The following is a 17,153-nucleotide window of genomic DNA, read 5'->3' on the forward strand; positions in this document are numbered from 1 at the left end:
CTGGGCAACCTGAAGTTCAGAGTGTGGGAGAAGATGCAGGACATTGTTCAATACAGTGAGTTTACGTAAGAAATAATTAGACGAAAAAAGACATTCAAAAGAAGTCATTCAGTAATGCATTTTGTTATATAGCTATGATTACTTTCTTACAGTTTTCATCAGGTACTGGTAGACAAAAGAGTCCTAAGGCTGGAGATAATATGAAGCAGATGAAATACTGGAGTGGGAGAGAAATATAGAGAGGGAGAGAGTGAGAGTGAGAGAGATAGAGACAGACAGACAGACAGACAGACAGAGCGAAGAGACTGTGACGAGACAACGTTTTCACTTCAACACACTGGTTCCGTTTTCCCTTTGAGATTCTAGCGAATAAAAGCCGGGAATTTATGCGGCTGTTTTAATACTAGACCACGAGATGAAACAAGAAGAAAAAATGAAAAGAACATCGTTCAGTTAGGTGCTCATGGCCACTCTCCGACAGTGTTTTCATCAGATTCTGGTCTGAATGTCTGAATGCAGGATGCAGCTGATTCCTAAGACAGACAGGAGTTATTAAGAGAAAAAAAATGATAAAATATTAAGGTGTCAGAGAGAAAGAGTTCGATACGAGGGGAGACTTGGCTGTCTGGTGAGAACCATACAATCTTTGTTGACCCAACAAAACGTTCTAGTATGAGAAGCTTCAGGATGAGGAGACTGTGATGTGACAGTGGTTTCTCTCAGTCACATTTGTTCTGTTTGTTTGGAAGATGTTTCCTTTTTGGTTTCATGTGTATAGAGGACAGGAATTTTTGTGGCAGTGTGAAACAAAAAACACAAATCAACACACAGGACAAATATAAAGACACCAGAAATTGAAAGTGTTTCAAACACAATCACTACACAACTCATCTTCAGGAGGAGAATCTTGAATGTTAGGACATATTAAACCTAACTCTCAATACACACAACTAATACAGCACACACACACACACACACTTAACTAATACAGCACACACAACTAATAAAACACACACACTAGGCTGTCCTCCCTGCGTGTGTGCGTCTGTACGCAGTTTGACAGCCAGCTAAACTCCTTTCAACGAACGACATGGGAGGGTCTAAGCTCCACTGTTTTAATAGCATCATTTGCATGACGTCATCGAGCAATACACTGCGTGAAAAGTGGTGTATTCGGAAATATCCGGACAAAGTAAACTTCCGCTAAACCTGCTGTTTTCCGGAGGTATTCGGATGCCCGCAGAACTTTGTCTTGCAGACCTGAAAACTCCCGCAAATGGCCGAATACAGCTGTTAGACGGCAGTTTTCGGGCATCCGTGTGACCACAGTCGTTAGCTGATGGCTTGGCCTTTCAAATGCTAATAACAGTCAGTGGTCTAGGGGGGACTAGGTATAGAAACCTGCCCCCCTTCCTCGCTGTGACTTTCTATCACTTAGCCTATATGTAATATTTAGGCTATATTTTGATAACCACACAAACTTGTTAGGTGTTGCATGGTGTATAATACAGCAGTGGTAGGCCCATGTAGCCTTTAATGTCATTGCTCTGTCGTGCAGCTAATTACAATGGACACTTCAAATGGAGCATACAAAAACACACTGAAAACATAATTTAAAAAAAAGTCTAAATGAGAGGTTCATTAATTACATATTTGATGGTTATGCAACTGTCCTTTACTTGGGCTCAAAGGTACAGGGTGACCAGATGCAAACAGACCAAATGGGGGACAAGTAGTAAGTTTGTGTGGGACAATGTGGGACATGTTACTAATGCTGAGAGATGATTTAAAACTTAGATATAATGTCAGTCTAACTGAATAAGAAACACTTTTATACACTTGTATTGATAGACATCCAACATGCATTGGCCATTACAGGCCCATCAAAGGCAACTGTACTTAAGCAAAGCAGCAGGCATCATACAGCCCAAGTCTTTCAAGTTAAACCCCTGACCAAATCCAACTATAAGAATAAATAAGGCTCAAAATAAAATATTACACAAAATAAAACAATTTCAACACAAATCTTTATATCAAGCCAAAATCTCTATTGGATGAGTAGCATGGTCAGAAGGGATAAAAGAACTTTTTCCTTTCTTTTTGACCATGATGTCGGCTGACAGCGTTTACCTTCATATCTGTAAAGTTTTACTAAGTTTGGTTTTTGTAACGTAGCAAAGAAATTCGTCGGCCCCACAGCTGCACAGTTTGATTGACGGCCGCCACAGGCTCAATGCTCTCCTCTCAGCCATTTGGTGAAAGCAAGGCTTTTAAAAAAATACTCGGCTATGTTGCATTTTTACTGCTTTTGACATAGCGCTATTAAATAGATTAGAAACTATGCCGCAACGGCATAAGCGGCTCATGTGCGGGTGGGTAAAATAATGGATCCATATATTTTTTATTTCTGACAGTTAAAAACCAAACGACCAGCGAAAATGCGGGGCATTATCTCAGTATGAGAGATGCGGGACAAAGGATACAGGAGGGTTTTTTTTTTAAGTTTACAGGGCATAGGAGTTTTTGTTGCTGTTCCACGCTTTGTTTGGAATGTTTCTCCTCAGTACGAGGACGCGCCCCGTTTTCAAACCACCCACTCAGAATCTGAGGTTGAGTCCTGTCCAATCAGTTTTCTGTGCGTGCATGGCGTAGAGTGACAGTAACCAATAGCATTGTGTGCAACTGCAGCGCGAAATTTGCTTTTGGGAAGGGGTTACCTGTATGTAGGAGAAGGATTACAGAAGTTGTACTCCGTATTCTGTCGATAGTGTGCATTTTGAAGATGGCTTGCAAAAGAACACTTGAGTTTTCGAACGGACAGCGGAGTGGAGAGGCTACTCGTGCGCCGGGAATATCCAATGTTTCCAACGCCGAATCCGAACGAAAACAAACAACTGGTGTCCCCGTTAAATGCATTTTTAAGATGTCTGAACAGCAGTAAACGTTAATGGAGAATGTTATTCGGCGGTTGGACAGGATGGAGTCCCATCAAAGAAGCGCAAGGGGAGTCTGCCCAAAATAAGAAGACGAGCGGGGAATAACTCTGTTTCGGTAAGTTTATTTCTGTAGCCTTCTGGCTTTCGTCTTTGACTGCCTCACATTCTGATACGTTCACATTTCTTTATCTGCTTTTTCCCTAAATGTGGTTGAATTTAACTCTTGTATTAATTTTGCTTCTACAGGAAGCTGTGCGGAGAATGCATAATGCTGAAAACAACACGCCCAGATATGATCCACGGACAAGGTAAGACAACGTGTTTTGTTGGTAGACTATATCGTCGCGATTGTTTCATAGCATTGCTTGGAATTCTAAACAAACTTTTAATCCATCTTCCTTTCTTCTCCGCTTTTTTCTCTCTAGCATCCTGCAAGACCTATTGAGACTATTCGAAAGAGTTACCGGGTGAATCCAGAGAACAAAGAGGGGGGCAGGATCGCCACTCGAACGAGGCAAAGGAGGAGAAGAGTAAGTCAAAACATAATTTCCCCAGTAGTTAGACTTTTTCTCCATTTGCTATTTTCAGTGATCTAATGTCTGTTTTCACTGTGTTGTGCAGCAGCACAAGGCCAGAGCTAGTGTTCTTTAAACTGAGGAAGAGGCTGCCATATGGAAGACCGCATCAGTAGATGTCATTTCTGAAGAGGACGCCGCCATCTTGGATGGAAGGCCAGCGTGGGTCCTTCCGCCTAGCACAGAGTTGTCTGCACTGTGTGGGGTGCTACAGAATAGACTGGACAAAGAGCAAAACTATGTTGTGAATCACCATGCACGAGCTGTTGCGGATAGATTCACAATGGAGACCACAGAAGCTGGGTTGTTCTTGGGAATGCTCAACATTTAGAGTTTCATTTATGCTCCCAAAAAGCATTTGTATTATACATTATGATATTACAGTATATTCTGTTCTAATTTCTAATGTATTCTATTCTGTTATATGTTATATGTTGTACATTGATATATATATATATATATATATATATATATATATATATATATTTGTCAATTTATATGCCTTATAATCTATATTATACTGTATTTTCTTTATTTATAATAAAATTTGTGTAATTCATTTTTGTTTGCCAGACTATCTGTACAGTCTACCTATGAACATAAAACAACACCACCACCAATAATAATAATATTAATAACAATAATAATATTCATAATATAAACCATATGAATTCATGTCTGGGGACCCACAATTGACCAATGGGGAAGGGTTTTAGGGGAGGGGCAAGACATTGCTCCACCAATCCAAAGAAAGACTTTTGACCAATTGCAGGATACCTGGTGGCCCAAGGTGTGAAGTGCAAATGTTCCCTTGCAAGCACCCCCAAGGGATTATTCACCATGGCAACTAAGGGCTCTAGGCAGACCCCCAAACACGGTACATATTCAGGAGTATTCCATGCCGTGTAACAGAGCTGCAAACTGCCGGATACAGCCGATTATCTGTGGAGTATCCGGGAATATACAGGAGTATTCCAGTCCGAATACACCTCTTTTCACGCAGTGATACATGATTAAAATATATTGCGATGGAGTAAAACTAAGAAAAGGAAAGGAAATACAAAATATATTATCTTCCGAGCTTCAGAAATAAAGATGCATTATGTCACAATGCCTGTGTTAGCTCATTCTGTTACACAATACTGCTATGACCACAATACACTACAGTGTATATTAGACAGTTAACTGGCAAGTATTTAGTTAGCATCTTAACACAACTAGGTAAAATAAAAAGATTGCTATATGCCATAATTAAGCCACGCATAGCAAACTATGCTAACTTACACAGACTTTCAATGGTACACGCATTAGCATTATGCTAACGGTTCGCGAAATACTGTTAACGTCATACGCGTTGTGCAAACAAAATATACTAGTAGTTATACAAAAACAATGTAAAGAAGAAATACTTACAGGCAATGCTGTCAACAAACAAACTTAAGATTTCGGATGCCTATTTTGTGGAATGCTTGAGACGTGAAAACGTTGCAACTTTTTAACCAGGATCATTAACTTCCTATTAGCATTACGTCACTCAATTAAAGCGATAGTATATGCAAAAAGAACCAAGCCCTTGTTTTAACTATGGGGCAGAACACACACAACTTACCTAAGTGCAGTATTCTTTAACACATTTGGTTGAATAATCTCAGTAATGACAACACTGTAGTTCATATGTATTTATTTACACTGCTGACTTTATCATTATACAAACCACTGCTCTATGAGTGATGGTTTGTTTTTAGAATTGGTTTGATTGTCTTTATTTTCTGTTTACTTCACTGCTGTGGATCTCAATAATCTGTGACGATAGATTATAACATAAACATGTTAACATATTGAATATTCAGTCTCTCTCTGTGTCTCTGCTCTCTCTTCAGCTCCTGTGATTCTGGACCCCAACACTGCAGCACCACGACCCATCCTGTCTGAGGATCTGACCAGTGTGAGAGACGGTGATGAGGATAACAAGCTGCTTGATAATCCAGAGAGATTTGATTTGTATGCATGTGTGCTGGGCTCTGAGGGCTTTAACTCAGGGACACACTGCTGGGATGTTGATGTTGGTGACAGTACACTCTGGTCCTTGGGTGTGACCACAGAGTCAAACCAGAGGAAGGAATACGCATTCTTTAATGCTGGTGTCTGGGGTGTGTCTCTCTATGATGGTAAATACAGGTCAGAGGCCCCAGGAAGGTCAGATGTTTTGCCGAGAGTGAATAATAAACTCCAGAGGATCAGAGTGGAACTGGACTGGGACAGAGGAAAACTCTCATTCTCTGATCCTCTAAATAACACACACCTACACACCTTCACACACACTTTTACTGAGAGAATGTTTCCATTCTTTTGTAATTTCTGCAAACTCTCCTCTCTGAGGATCTTATCAGTGACATGTTGTGTAACAGTGTAAAAGCACAGTTAGATCTAATGATACAACTTTACAATAAGGACTACCCCTATAAAGTGTTAATGAATGGTTTATAATTAGTTTATAAATTAGGTTGTGAATACATAAATAATTGATAAGTTCTTATAACACATTAGATAAAAAGTGCAACAGTGACTTGTTCCTTGCCATATAGTGATCTCACATTTATCTGTATTGTTAAGCCTCAGATCTCATTGGTTACTTAGCTAACTTTGTCCTCTCCATCAGCCACCATGTATACCTGTCAGCTTCATCACATATTTATTAATAAGTTACTAGCATTTAACCACCATCAGCATATCTTAATAATCAAAAAGTTCCATTTGGTGCAACAAATTCTTTGCATATCAAATTTTCATATCAAATCACCATATACATAAGCTAAGGCTTTGGCAATATTGTTAACCTTGACATTTTCAGCGGCCATCCTCATTATTATCACAGGTGTTAATATGACATATGCTGTCACATTGTCATACATACTGGATTTTAAAGTGGTAGGTTGTGATGCATGTTGGGAGGGGTTGATGGCCGGAGCTTCCCAGCATGCCTTAGGGCGATGGACTTTTAATCCCAGTTCATTATTGTTTAGTTTATGTTTCCCATTCTGACTAGTAGAAGTGTATGTGTATTGTTCATCATGTAGTCTTTGTGCTGTATTGTTAATGTTTGTGATAGTTTGATGGTATCTGTGTACCTCAAATGTAATTGTCTGCGTGAATGATGTACTTCCCTCCTACTGTGTCAATATGTTGTGTGTTACTTCCTGGTGTGCATTATTGCAAAATAAAAGGCGTTTTGCCGAAAGAACAAAGAAAGAACAGTGTTATCACTCTAGAGAAAACCCAACAACTCATTGATAAATAGTCATGTATTTTACACTTCACAGTAAGGCTCCCTTTTCCAATTATAAATGTTAGTAACTCATTAATAAATGGTTAAGTGTTTTACACTTTACAGTAAGGCTCCCTTTTCCAGTTATAAGTGTTAGTAACTCATTAATAAATGGTCATTCAATTGAAGGGGCAGATCCATGTAGGAAATATCTACTTTCAACAAAGAACATGTCTCTGACACACATTTCTTCTTTTATTGGGAAAAGGTATGAATGGATCAAACTAAGGCAATTTGTTTTCTAAACAAATATACAGATAAAGCAGTACTAAAAATGTTTTTGACCCTGCGTAGAACACATGTAATTAGTATAAACTTCTCCCGACTTCACCGTTAGCGGCAAACAAAGTCTGCATTGCATTTGTGTGCCATCTCCTTTTCTCCCCCTATACGTGAAGGATTCATCCAGGTGCGGCCACTGGCACTCATCCTCCGTCTTTTCTTCGTCATTTTCACTATTTTCATTGTTGCCCTCTGTCTCCATTTGGTTTCTGTTTCTCCATGTCTTCAGTCCCTAAATTATTCCCAAGTCCTCCATTGTCCTGGTCACCTTTCCAAACCTCTGCCTGCTGGAGCGGTTTTTTTTTTTTTTTTTTTGCATGTTTGCAATCGGTTGATAGCCGTATTGGCTACAAAAATACAGATGAATGGTTTGGGTGTAATTAAAATTGTAGATAGCCTGGGAACCAGACGAATCTCTTAGCTCTTTCTTTTTTTTGGTCTAGCAGATGCGATTTGGTCTGGTGATATCAGGCTAAATTGTAGGCTCAGTAGTGCATTACATTTTTAAAATTAACAAAATAGATTACATAGTGCAATGCATACTTAAGTAAGAGTGAAATTACAGACTTGAAAAAATAGTCGCCCCCCCCAAAGAAATACTTAATCTAGTCAAAGTCTTTAAACGTTAGAGAAGCAGCCCTCCACAGAATATTTTCAACACTCCCTATCGGGCTGTGTGTGGTTTGAGTGTTTTTCTGAATCCTGCCACAGCACATACACAGGCTGTTTATTGTCCAGACAGAGGAGTTTGAGTTTGTCATTGTGAAGACTGCAGAACTCCTCAGACCGTGTTGAGGATCTCTGTCTTCTCTCCTGTAAGAAAGTCTCACACAAGTTCTTCAGAGCCAGGTTATTAAGTGGCAAATTTTTAGAAGATCTTCCCCTACAAACAGGACACTCCTGAAATCCTTGTTTTTCCAGGACTGCAGCAGACAGACTTTACACGCACTGTGACTACATGACAGGAGAACAGGATCACTGAAGATGTCACAGCGCACAGGACAGGAGAGATCCTCTTCTCACAGTCAAGATTTTGAGGCCATTTCCCACAAAGTCCTCCATTGTAGTTAGTGACACTTAAAATGCACAGTTAAGATGTGCATTTTGTGCTCGGTTTTTAATACTATCTACAGACCTTGTAAAACATTGAGGTAACTAATTCGTACCTTCCTCAGCGTAACTACACATCACCTATCGCTTACCTGTAGGTAAACAATAGGTTGCACTAAGATGAAGAACTTGACACAGACTTTCCTTGCATCTTTATTCTATGTGAGGATGGAGTGCAAGTAGAGACTAGCTTAGTTGTCGTCCAATCTTTAAGTTGTGATACAGCTGTATAATTGAATGATCTTGGAACAATATCAAATATACCATGATCTGGACAAACCAGTTTCTCCCCACCAAGATAAGGCCCCAGTGAGGATTGAACTCACGACCCCTGGTTTACAAGACCAGTGCTCTAACCACTGAGCTATGGAGCCACCCCTTGAGCATAGCTGCATTCTACACTAATGACAGATTCACTGTGTATGGATCATTAAAACAAACAGGCAGGATAGAAGAGACAAACACTTTACAAGAATGTTTTAACTGAATCTACCTATGAAGCCCCTAAGTGGGTTTCACACACTAAAACTCTCCCTGTCTCAACAGAGTGTGTGTTTAGACTGGAGAATCACCTTCTCTCTCACCATCAGTAGCTCCAGTCGTGTTTATAAAAGGCAAATGAGCAAAAACTTTAATTTTCATTAGGAAATATTTTCAAATTTCAATGCTCTCTGAAAACTAAACACTGATGCTGTGTCTTGGTTAATTATTCCACATGTGTAATTAAAACTCTGCTAGTCAGTGAGCTTTTGTTCCCTCTAAAAGCTGTAATGCTGAGAAAATAATCAATAAAATTCAGTTTATTCATTTTTCATGCATCACCCAAAGTTATTGTCATATACTTGAATGTGACCAGATCTGTAAAATGTTGGTATCAGTTTGTTAAAGAAAATAATTTGACATTTGATGTGAGTCAAAGTAGAGACATTGTCAGTTCTTACTCAGCTTTTCTACACTGACACAACATTTCAGAGGTAAGATTCTAAGAGGAGACAATTTACAGTAATTGTAGAAGAACAGAAACATTCTCTCAGTAAAGGTGTGTGTGAAAGTGTGTATGTGTGTGTTGGTAAGAGGGTCGCACAATGACAGTTTTCCTCCGTCCCAGTCCAGCTCCACTCTGATCCTCTGGAGTTTATTACTCATATTTAAACGAGTCCATGACTGTCCTGGGCATCGAGTCTCATATTCACCATTTGTAAACCACAAACACCAAAGTCCACCGTAAACCTCCTCCCCCTTCCTCTGGTTTGACTCTGTGACCACTCCCACGTCCCAGTTTGTACAGTTCTCCACATCAACATCCCAGCAGTGTGTTCCTGAGTTGAAGCCCTCAGAGCCCAGAACATACGCATACCTGTTGAATCTCCCTGCATTATCAGGAAGCTGCATTTCTTCCTCACTGCATCTCACACTGGTCAGATCCTCAGACAGGATGAGTCGTGGTGCTGCAGTGTTGGGGTCCAGAATCACAGGAGCTGAAGAGAGAGAACAGAAGCAGAATGAGAGATTAAATATACAGTATGTTTACCTGTTTATATGGTCATTAATCTAACTACATGGACTACACAGATTAATTACATTGTTGCGACCAAGATCACTGAAGAAAACATAAAGGAGAGAGAATGAAACAAATCATAAAAACAAAACATCACTTATAGAGACAGTGGTTTGTATAATGATAAAATCACTTGTGTAAATATGCATGAACTACAGTGAGGTTCACATGACGAAAAGATCCAACCCATGACACGTGTAGCCAGACATACAAACAGTCCTGTGCTATAAAAACCAAATGAGCTGTGTAACCACCAGTGATGTCTGTCTGCTGAACCAGCTCAATACATTCTATTCACTTTCTAAGCCAACAATACAGAGCCACCCTGCAGAGATGCCATCAGCCCCGACAACCAGTTATTTCAGCTGTTAGCCAATGACGTAAAGAGATGTCTGAGGAGGCACTTACAAAGCTGCTGGACCTGATGGAAATCCTGGCTGTACCCTCAGACGGTTCACTCAACAACTTGCTGAGGTCTGTGCTGATATCTTCATGGAGTCCCTGGAGTACTGTTCCCACCCTGTTCAAGACTGTGACAATCATACCTCAATCATAGACGTCTGCCATCACGTGCCTGAATGACTACCACCCAGTATCATTCACCATCTCTGTATTCCATACAGTCATCTGACATGTCTGGTCTGTGTTCCCATAATACTGTTATTCACTATATTCACACCAACAACACCCCACACACACACACACACACACACACACACACTTACACATTGTACCTGACCTTTCACTCCTAGATTATGTCGAAAATAGACTGATCTGATTTTGTTAATTTTATTAAAATGAATCACTATAATTTATACATTATGTATTGGAGCAACACCTAATCCCAAACCAAAGTTTTAAACACAGACACAGCATGATAACCTGATTGTGTTCATTTCATTTCATTTCACTCATTTTAGAACTGTACAATATTAGGTCAATTTACCATAAGTGGAAATGTTGTTTTTTCAATTATATAGTAATTGAAAGTAAATATCATCACAGAAGAAATTTGTATAAGCTTTTTGTTCTAAAATATTGTTGTAATGTTTGATAACCACAATATTTGTCTACACTTCTATCACGTGCAGCTTCATCTACTTAACACAATTCATGGTTTTTGTGTTTTTTTGAAGTCTGACACACCACACACAGAGGGTGTTTATCCTCCGGACAGAAGAGTTTGAGTTTCTCACTGTGCATTTATTACACGGCTACTTACTAAAGAAATCAATCATTTTGCACAAATTATTGATTTAAAAATTAATTTAGTGATTTGAAAATGATTTTATTGCTCTCGCTAAAAAAAAAAAATTGTCCATAGCAACAGTGTGTCATTCATAACAGCGGTCTGCTATTCAGAAATAACAGACAGTAGAATGCCGTAACTGACCAATCAGAATCGAGTATTCAACAAAGCCATGTAATATTAATCTTATCTGTTCTGTCATTCGCTTATTTCCCGTTGAAGTTACTCATATATCTCCTCAGACCCTGATGAAGATCTCTGACTTCTCTCATGCAAGAAAGTCTTACACAGGTTCCTTAACACAAGGTTATGAGGGAGCTCAGATTTTGACAACTGTGTCCTACAGATTGGACATTCTTTTGAAGCTTTGGTTGTATAGCTCTTTTCAGTTTTATTGAGCAGTTCTTATCGCCAGCTCTGCAGTCTGTTGGAAAAGAGACAGAAGTGTGCATTTTCAGGGATTAGCAACAAAAGGCTCTCACAGCATGAATATGTCACGATATCCATTCCCACAAAATGTCGATTTAATGACTCATTCATCATATTGGTAGAATTAGAAGGGTTTCACAGTAAAACTAGCATATTTAAAGATAAAAACACGTATCATAGGTAAAGCATATAGTTGAGAACTTTTCCAACGTTCACCAGCTACTTATACTGATTGACATGCGGTCTTTTGATGTGTTCAGATCCCCCTCTTATTACATATTATTATAATACAATACAATTATTACATTTCATATATTTCATATATCACATGATTCAAACTTTATTACATATGTTCCACACACAAACCATAAATACATAGAGAATGCTGTGTCCACGCCTGGATACAGGGGACCCTGTTTAGACAGAACAAATCACTTTAACAAAAGTTAAAACTGGAATGATTGGCAAAGACAGGTTCTGGAACAGAGGAACAGACTGGGGTTCTCAGACTAATGAACAGCATTTATCAAACTGAGGAACAGACTTGGGTTAGAAACAGGAACTCAGGTTCAGGAACACATTTAACCATGCAGCATAAACTATGGTACTCTTGAGCAAGCAAGCAAGGTAAAGGCTTTACACAGAAAACACAGAAGGTCATGGCTAAATATGCATGCTGAAAACGAGACTGGATTAATAAAACATGTGGAAAGGTAATTAAATGGTTAACTGACTGAACCAAATTAAACAGGACACTGACTAAATGAAGAAAAACTGGACGCAAAATGTGCAGTGTGACAAAATTATATGCAATGTTAAAATGAAGATCACAATAAATTCAAACTGGGTTCAATATATTGAAAGATTCTTCAGTCATTCAACTGAATCCTAACATCTACCGAAACACTGTGAGTTGACAAACCAAACACCCAGCATATTGTCAGACATAATCATATTCATTGTATCACTGGGACATATCATTGAAGTAAACAGTATTACTTTCTTTATTTAAGTATCAGAAAATCTGATTTCTTTTTATAAATAAAAATTGTAAAATCTGTAACAGAGAAACATTAACTACATCAGTATCTCAATTTAAACACAGACAGAATCAGATCTAACTCTGTTGTTCCACTGTTACACAACACTTCACTGGTAAGATCCTCAGAGGAGAGACAGTAGAGAAATTATAGAAGAATGGAAAGACTTTCTCAGAGAAAGATTGTTTAAAAGTGTATATGCATGTGTTTGTAAGAGGGTCGGACAATAACACTCTCCCTCTGTTCCAGTTCAGCTCCACTCTGATCCTCTGGAGTTTTTTATTCACTGAGAAGGGAATCCACGATCGTGTTGCTGGAGAGCGTGACTTATATTCCCCATTGTTACACCACACATACCAGATTCCACCATACACCTCCTCTCCTTTCCTCTGAGTTGACTCTGTGGCTACACCCACACCCCAGTTTGTACTGTCCCCAACATCAACATCCCAGCAGTGTGTCCCTGAGTTAAAGCCCTCAAATCCCAGGACACATGGATATTCATCAAATCTCTCTGGATTATCAGGAATCTGCTGTTTCTCCTCACTCTGTCTCAAACTGGTCAGATCCTCAGACAGGATGAGATATGGTCCAGCACTCTTGGGGTCCAGAATCAAAGGAGCTGAAAAAAGGACATTAATATTCTTTTATTGCGTAATTTGCTTTCAGTGAAAGATTGCAATTTTCAGATAATCCATCCACCAGTTACAACCATATCTGTGTCAAATAAATTCCCAACTCAGTTGGTTTGAGCATCTGTATCTTTCATCTTACAAACAACTGATTATGTATGGAAAGTTTGTATACAGTAAACAGATTTTATTCAAAATTTTCTTTTCTTTTTTTTTTTTTAATTTTACCATCCTTTTAATTTTACCATTCCTGCATCTTCCTCCAGACTCTGAACTTCAGGTTGCCCAGGTGCTTTGTTCACATTGATCAGTGCTCCTGAAAGCATCTCTGGAGCTGAATGTACACTCGACACACTACAGGAACCAGAGCTGGCCTATCAGGCCTCGTACCCGGAGGTAACATTTCATTTTCTCCTTTTTTTAATTATGGCAAAATCCTCTGCTGCTGACTTGAATTCAAACGTGTCCAATATGTCTTTGCAGCTTGCAATGCGCAAAAACCGCATCACTCTCTCCTCCTCCAGACGACTTCGCAGTGCTGTCTTAACTCGATTTGTTATAGCTACGTTTTGTATGAGCATTATTACTGGACATTTTGACCAGCAAGTTTTTCATTTATCATTTTTTATGAACTTTACCAGGTAAAAATCAGTAATTACCGGCTAACAGAAAACCTGACATTTGAGTATTTGAACAACCAAGGAGGAGCAACATGTTAACATGTAGCATCTAATATCAACTCACAATAATACTAGAATATTAGGGAGTTTTTGGGGCAGCGGCAGTATAGTATAGTCCTTTATGGGGGGTTTAAGGGGGTTTATAGTTGCCGTTGCAAAATGTGCCAACATGAGTGGCTATCGGGGCCCCTTTTCCCAATTTTTTTGGGGGGGGCCCCCAAACATTTGCCTGGTTTGCCTGTCCTGCCGGTGCGCTCCTGATAGCCATGTGGTCTGTGTTTCCCTACTACTGTTATTAATTCAACACACACCAACACACACACACACACACACAGACATTTGCACAACGCAGTACTCTTTAACACATTTGGCTGAATAGTCTCAGTAATGACTGTAGTTCATGTCTATTTAGACAATTCACTTATTAGCATTGTACAAACTAATGTCTCTATGAGTGAGGTTTTATTTTTAGGAATGGTTTCATTGTCTCTCTCGTTTTCTTCATTGATCTGGGTCTCAAAAACAATCCATGTAGATACACTAATACTGGTGTAAACATAATGATTTCATTTTCTTTTCTGTTTTCTTCACTGCTGTGAGTCTCATTAATCAGTGAAGATGAATTAATAAAAATATAAACATAAACACTCACTGAATATTCAATTTCTCCCTCTGTCTCTGTTCTCTCTCTTCAGCTCCTGTGATTCTGGATCTTAACACTGCAAACTCACAACTCATCCTGTCTGAGGATCTGAACAGTGTGACAAACAGCGATGACTATCAGCAGATTCCTGATAATCCAGAGAGATTTGATAGACATGCATGTGTTCTGGGCTCTGAGGGCTTTAACTCAGGGACACACCGCTGGGATGTTGATGTCGGGAAGAGCTCGGTCTGGATCCTGGGTGTGACCACAGAGTCAAACCAGAGGAAGGGAGAGACAGTCTTTAACGCTGGTGTCTGATTTGTTGAGTTATATGATGGTAAATACTATTCAAAGGCCTCAGGGGGGTCAAGGACTCCACTGACAGTGATTAGCGGATTAGTGGATTAGTGTGTAATGTACGTGTTTGATTTGGACAGTAATTGTGCTGTATGTCTGACTGATTGTGCTGTAAACACACTGTATATGTTATGGTGTGTGATGAGTCTGAATAAAGCCATTATTAATCCTTCATTATGTTAATCCTTCACTCTGATACTTTGGAATAAGGAGTGGCTGTTGGCTTGACAGAATGTGTTTGAACTTTTTTTAAACTTTTTACAGGCCCTTTAGACCGATGTCATATCAGTGTGAAACAGAAATAGTTATATCTGACAGTAAGTCTAAGAAATGATAACATAAAACATGAACATGAGTGTCTTTACATACAGGACCCTGAATGTCCATCTTGAGGGGAAGAGGTTGTGTTAGTCTAAGTGCATACAAATCAGGTGGAGTCTTCAAGTGTTCAGTGTTCTTGTGTAATAAATGTAACTAATACCACAAGGCTCAGAGAGAGAGAGAGAGAGAGAGAAATCTCTGAGAGACTAATTAACAATAAAACACAGATAATGAGGTGAACTGGGTGTAACCAATTGAAAGACTATGTACCCTGTCAAAGTCCATTTCAGAATGAAAGTGTGATTAAATAATAAAAGAAACTGATTCTGCTTAGACTTTGATTTTTCAACTTAAGAGACAGACCTGTCAAAGTGCCTTAGGGAGTCCTCACGGTTTTCCTCAAATTATTTTTCCACATTTTTAAAAGAAAACCATGGCTTCCAAATCTTCAATACGAGAAGAAATGCTCTCCTGTCCTGTGTGCTGTGAAATCCTCAGTGATCCTGTTGTCCTGTCCTGTAGTCACAGTTTGTGTAAAGTCTGTCTACAGCAGTTCTGGGAAAAGAGGGGAACCCGGGATTGTCCATTGTGTAGGAGAAGATCCTCAAGGTTTGACCCTCCTTGTAACCTTGTGTTAAAGAACATATGCGAGACTTTCAAAGAGGAACCAAGTGAGACATCAGTGTCTGAGAGGTTCTGCAGCCTGCACAGTGAGAAACTCAAACTCTTCTGTCTGGAGGATAAACAGCCGGCGTGTTTGGTGTGTCAGACTTCAGAAAAACACAAAAACCACAGATTTCATCCAATAAATGAAGCTGCTCTTGGTTGTAGGGTAAGAAATACTCTTTGTCATTCAGATTTCTTAAAAGAAAATGTAACAGTAGTTTTGTTGGGTTTTTTTTTTCCTGTGAAGAACATGAATGCCCCAGGAAACTTAATTTCAAACAGAGGAAATGAAATCAGCAATATAGGACAAGATGGAGAAAAGTTCTGTGCTCTGTTTGAAATGTACACTCACTCATTATATAGTGCACTATACAGTGTGTCGGCCATTTTGTAGTGCTGATCGAAATCTCAACTGAAATTTTACGACACTATATAGTGCGCTATAGAATCATTGCGAGGCACAGCAAAATGCAGTGTACAAAAGCTGTACCCTACATCGATCAACTTAGACCATCATACATTACAGCCTGTCTCGTGAAAGCAGAGAGTCTTTACAGACCAATCAGGTGCAGATATTCTGGTGTTTGTTTATGCGACAGAGATAATAATTACAAATATCCGGCACATAGTTATGTTGCAGTGTCATGTCCAAATAGTATCCGAAATGTATCAACAGCAGTCAACCGTTATCCCCTAGTGAGTGTCCCATGTAGCAAACACTATGTAGTGATTGAGTGATTGAGTGAGTGAGTGATTGAGTGAGTGAGTAAGTGAGTGAGTGAGTGAAGAAGTGAGCGTTTGGAACACGGGGCTGGACTCCAGACACAAACACATGTAAATAAACAAACTACATGGACATTAAAGTGTAGTTTTATTCCAGGAGGAACTGAAGACTACACTGGAGTCATTACAGGAGAAACTGGAGATGTTTAAAAGATTTAGAGTGACCTGTGATGAAACAGAGGAACACATTAAGGTGAGAATAATAAACATGACTCAGAGGTAGGGTAGGTTTGAAAAGATTATTTGCTTCATACTTTTGTGTACACAAAAAACAGATTCAGGCCCAACACATAGAGATGAGGATTAGAGAAGAGTTTGAGAAGCTTCATCAGTTTCTACGAGATGAAGAGACAGTCAGGATAACTGCACTTAGAGAGGAAGAGGAGCAGAAGAGTCAGATGATGGAGGAGAAGATTGAAGAGATGAGTAGAGAGATTTCCTCTCTCTCAGACACAATCAGAGCCATAGAAGACAACATGGGTGCAGAAGACATTCTTATTCTGACGGTAAGAATCTCTCTCTCTCTCTCTCTCTCTCCCTCTCTCTCAGTCTCTCTCAGTCTCT

The 17,153-nt window shown here is 39.3% G+C and overlaps 1 protein-coding gene and 1 non-coding gene across 2 annotated transcripts in view; one reads left to right on the forward strand and one right to left on the reverse strand.

Moving 5' to 3' along the window:
* Window positions 1–17,153, forward strand: part of LOC115820012 (tripartite motif-containing protein 35-like) — a 33,087-nt gene that overhangs the window by 14,148 nt on the left and 1,786 nt on the right. Inside the window, exon 3 of the mRNA XM_030783449.1 lies at window positions 16,865–17,095. Within this exon, the coding sequence (XP_030639309.1) occupies window positions 16,865–17,095 (231 nt within the window). The remainder of the gene's footprint in view (window positions 1–16,864; window positions 17,096–17,153) is intronic.
* On the reverse strand, window positions 8,530–8,602 carry trnat-ugu (transfer RNA threonine (anticodon UGU)). The gene has a single exon. It is a non-coding gene; the product is annotated as a tRNA-Thr (tRNA).

This window comes from Chanos chanos, chromosome 9 (genome assembly GCF_902362185.1).
Source record: "Chanos chanos chromosome 9, fChaCha1.1, whole genome shotgun sequence".
Taxonomy (NCBI): domain Eukaryota; kingdom Metazoa; phylum Chordata; class Actinopteri; order Gonorynchiformes; family Chanidae; genus Chanos; species Chanos chanos.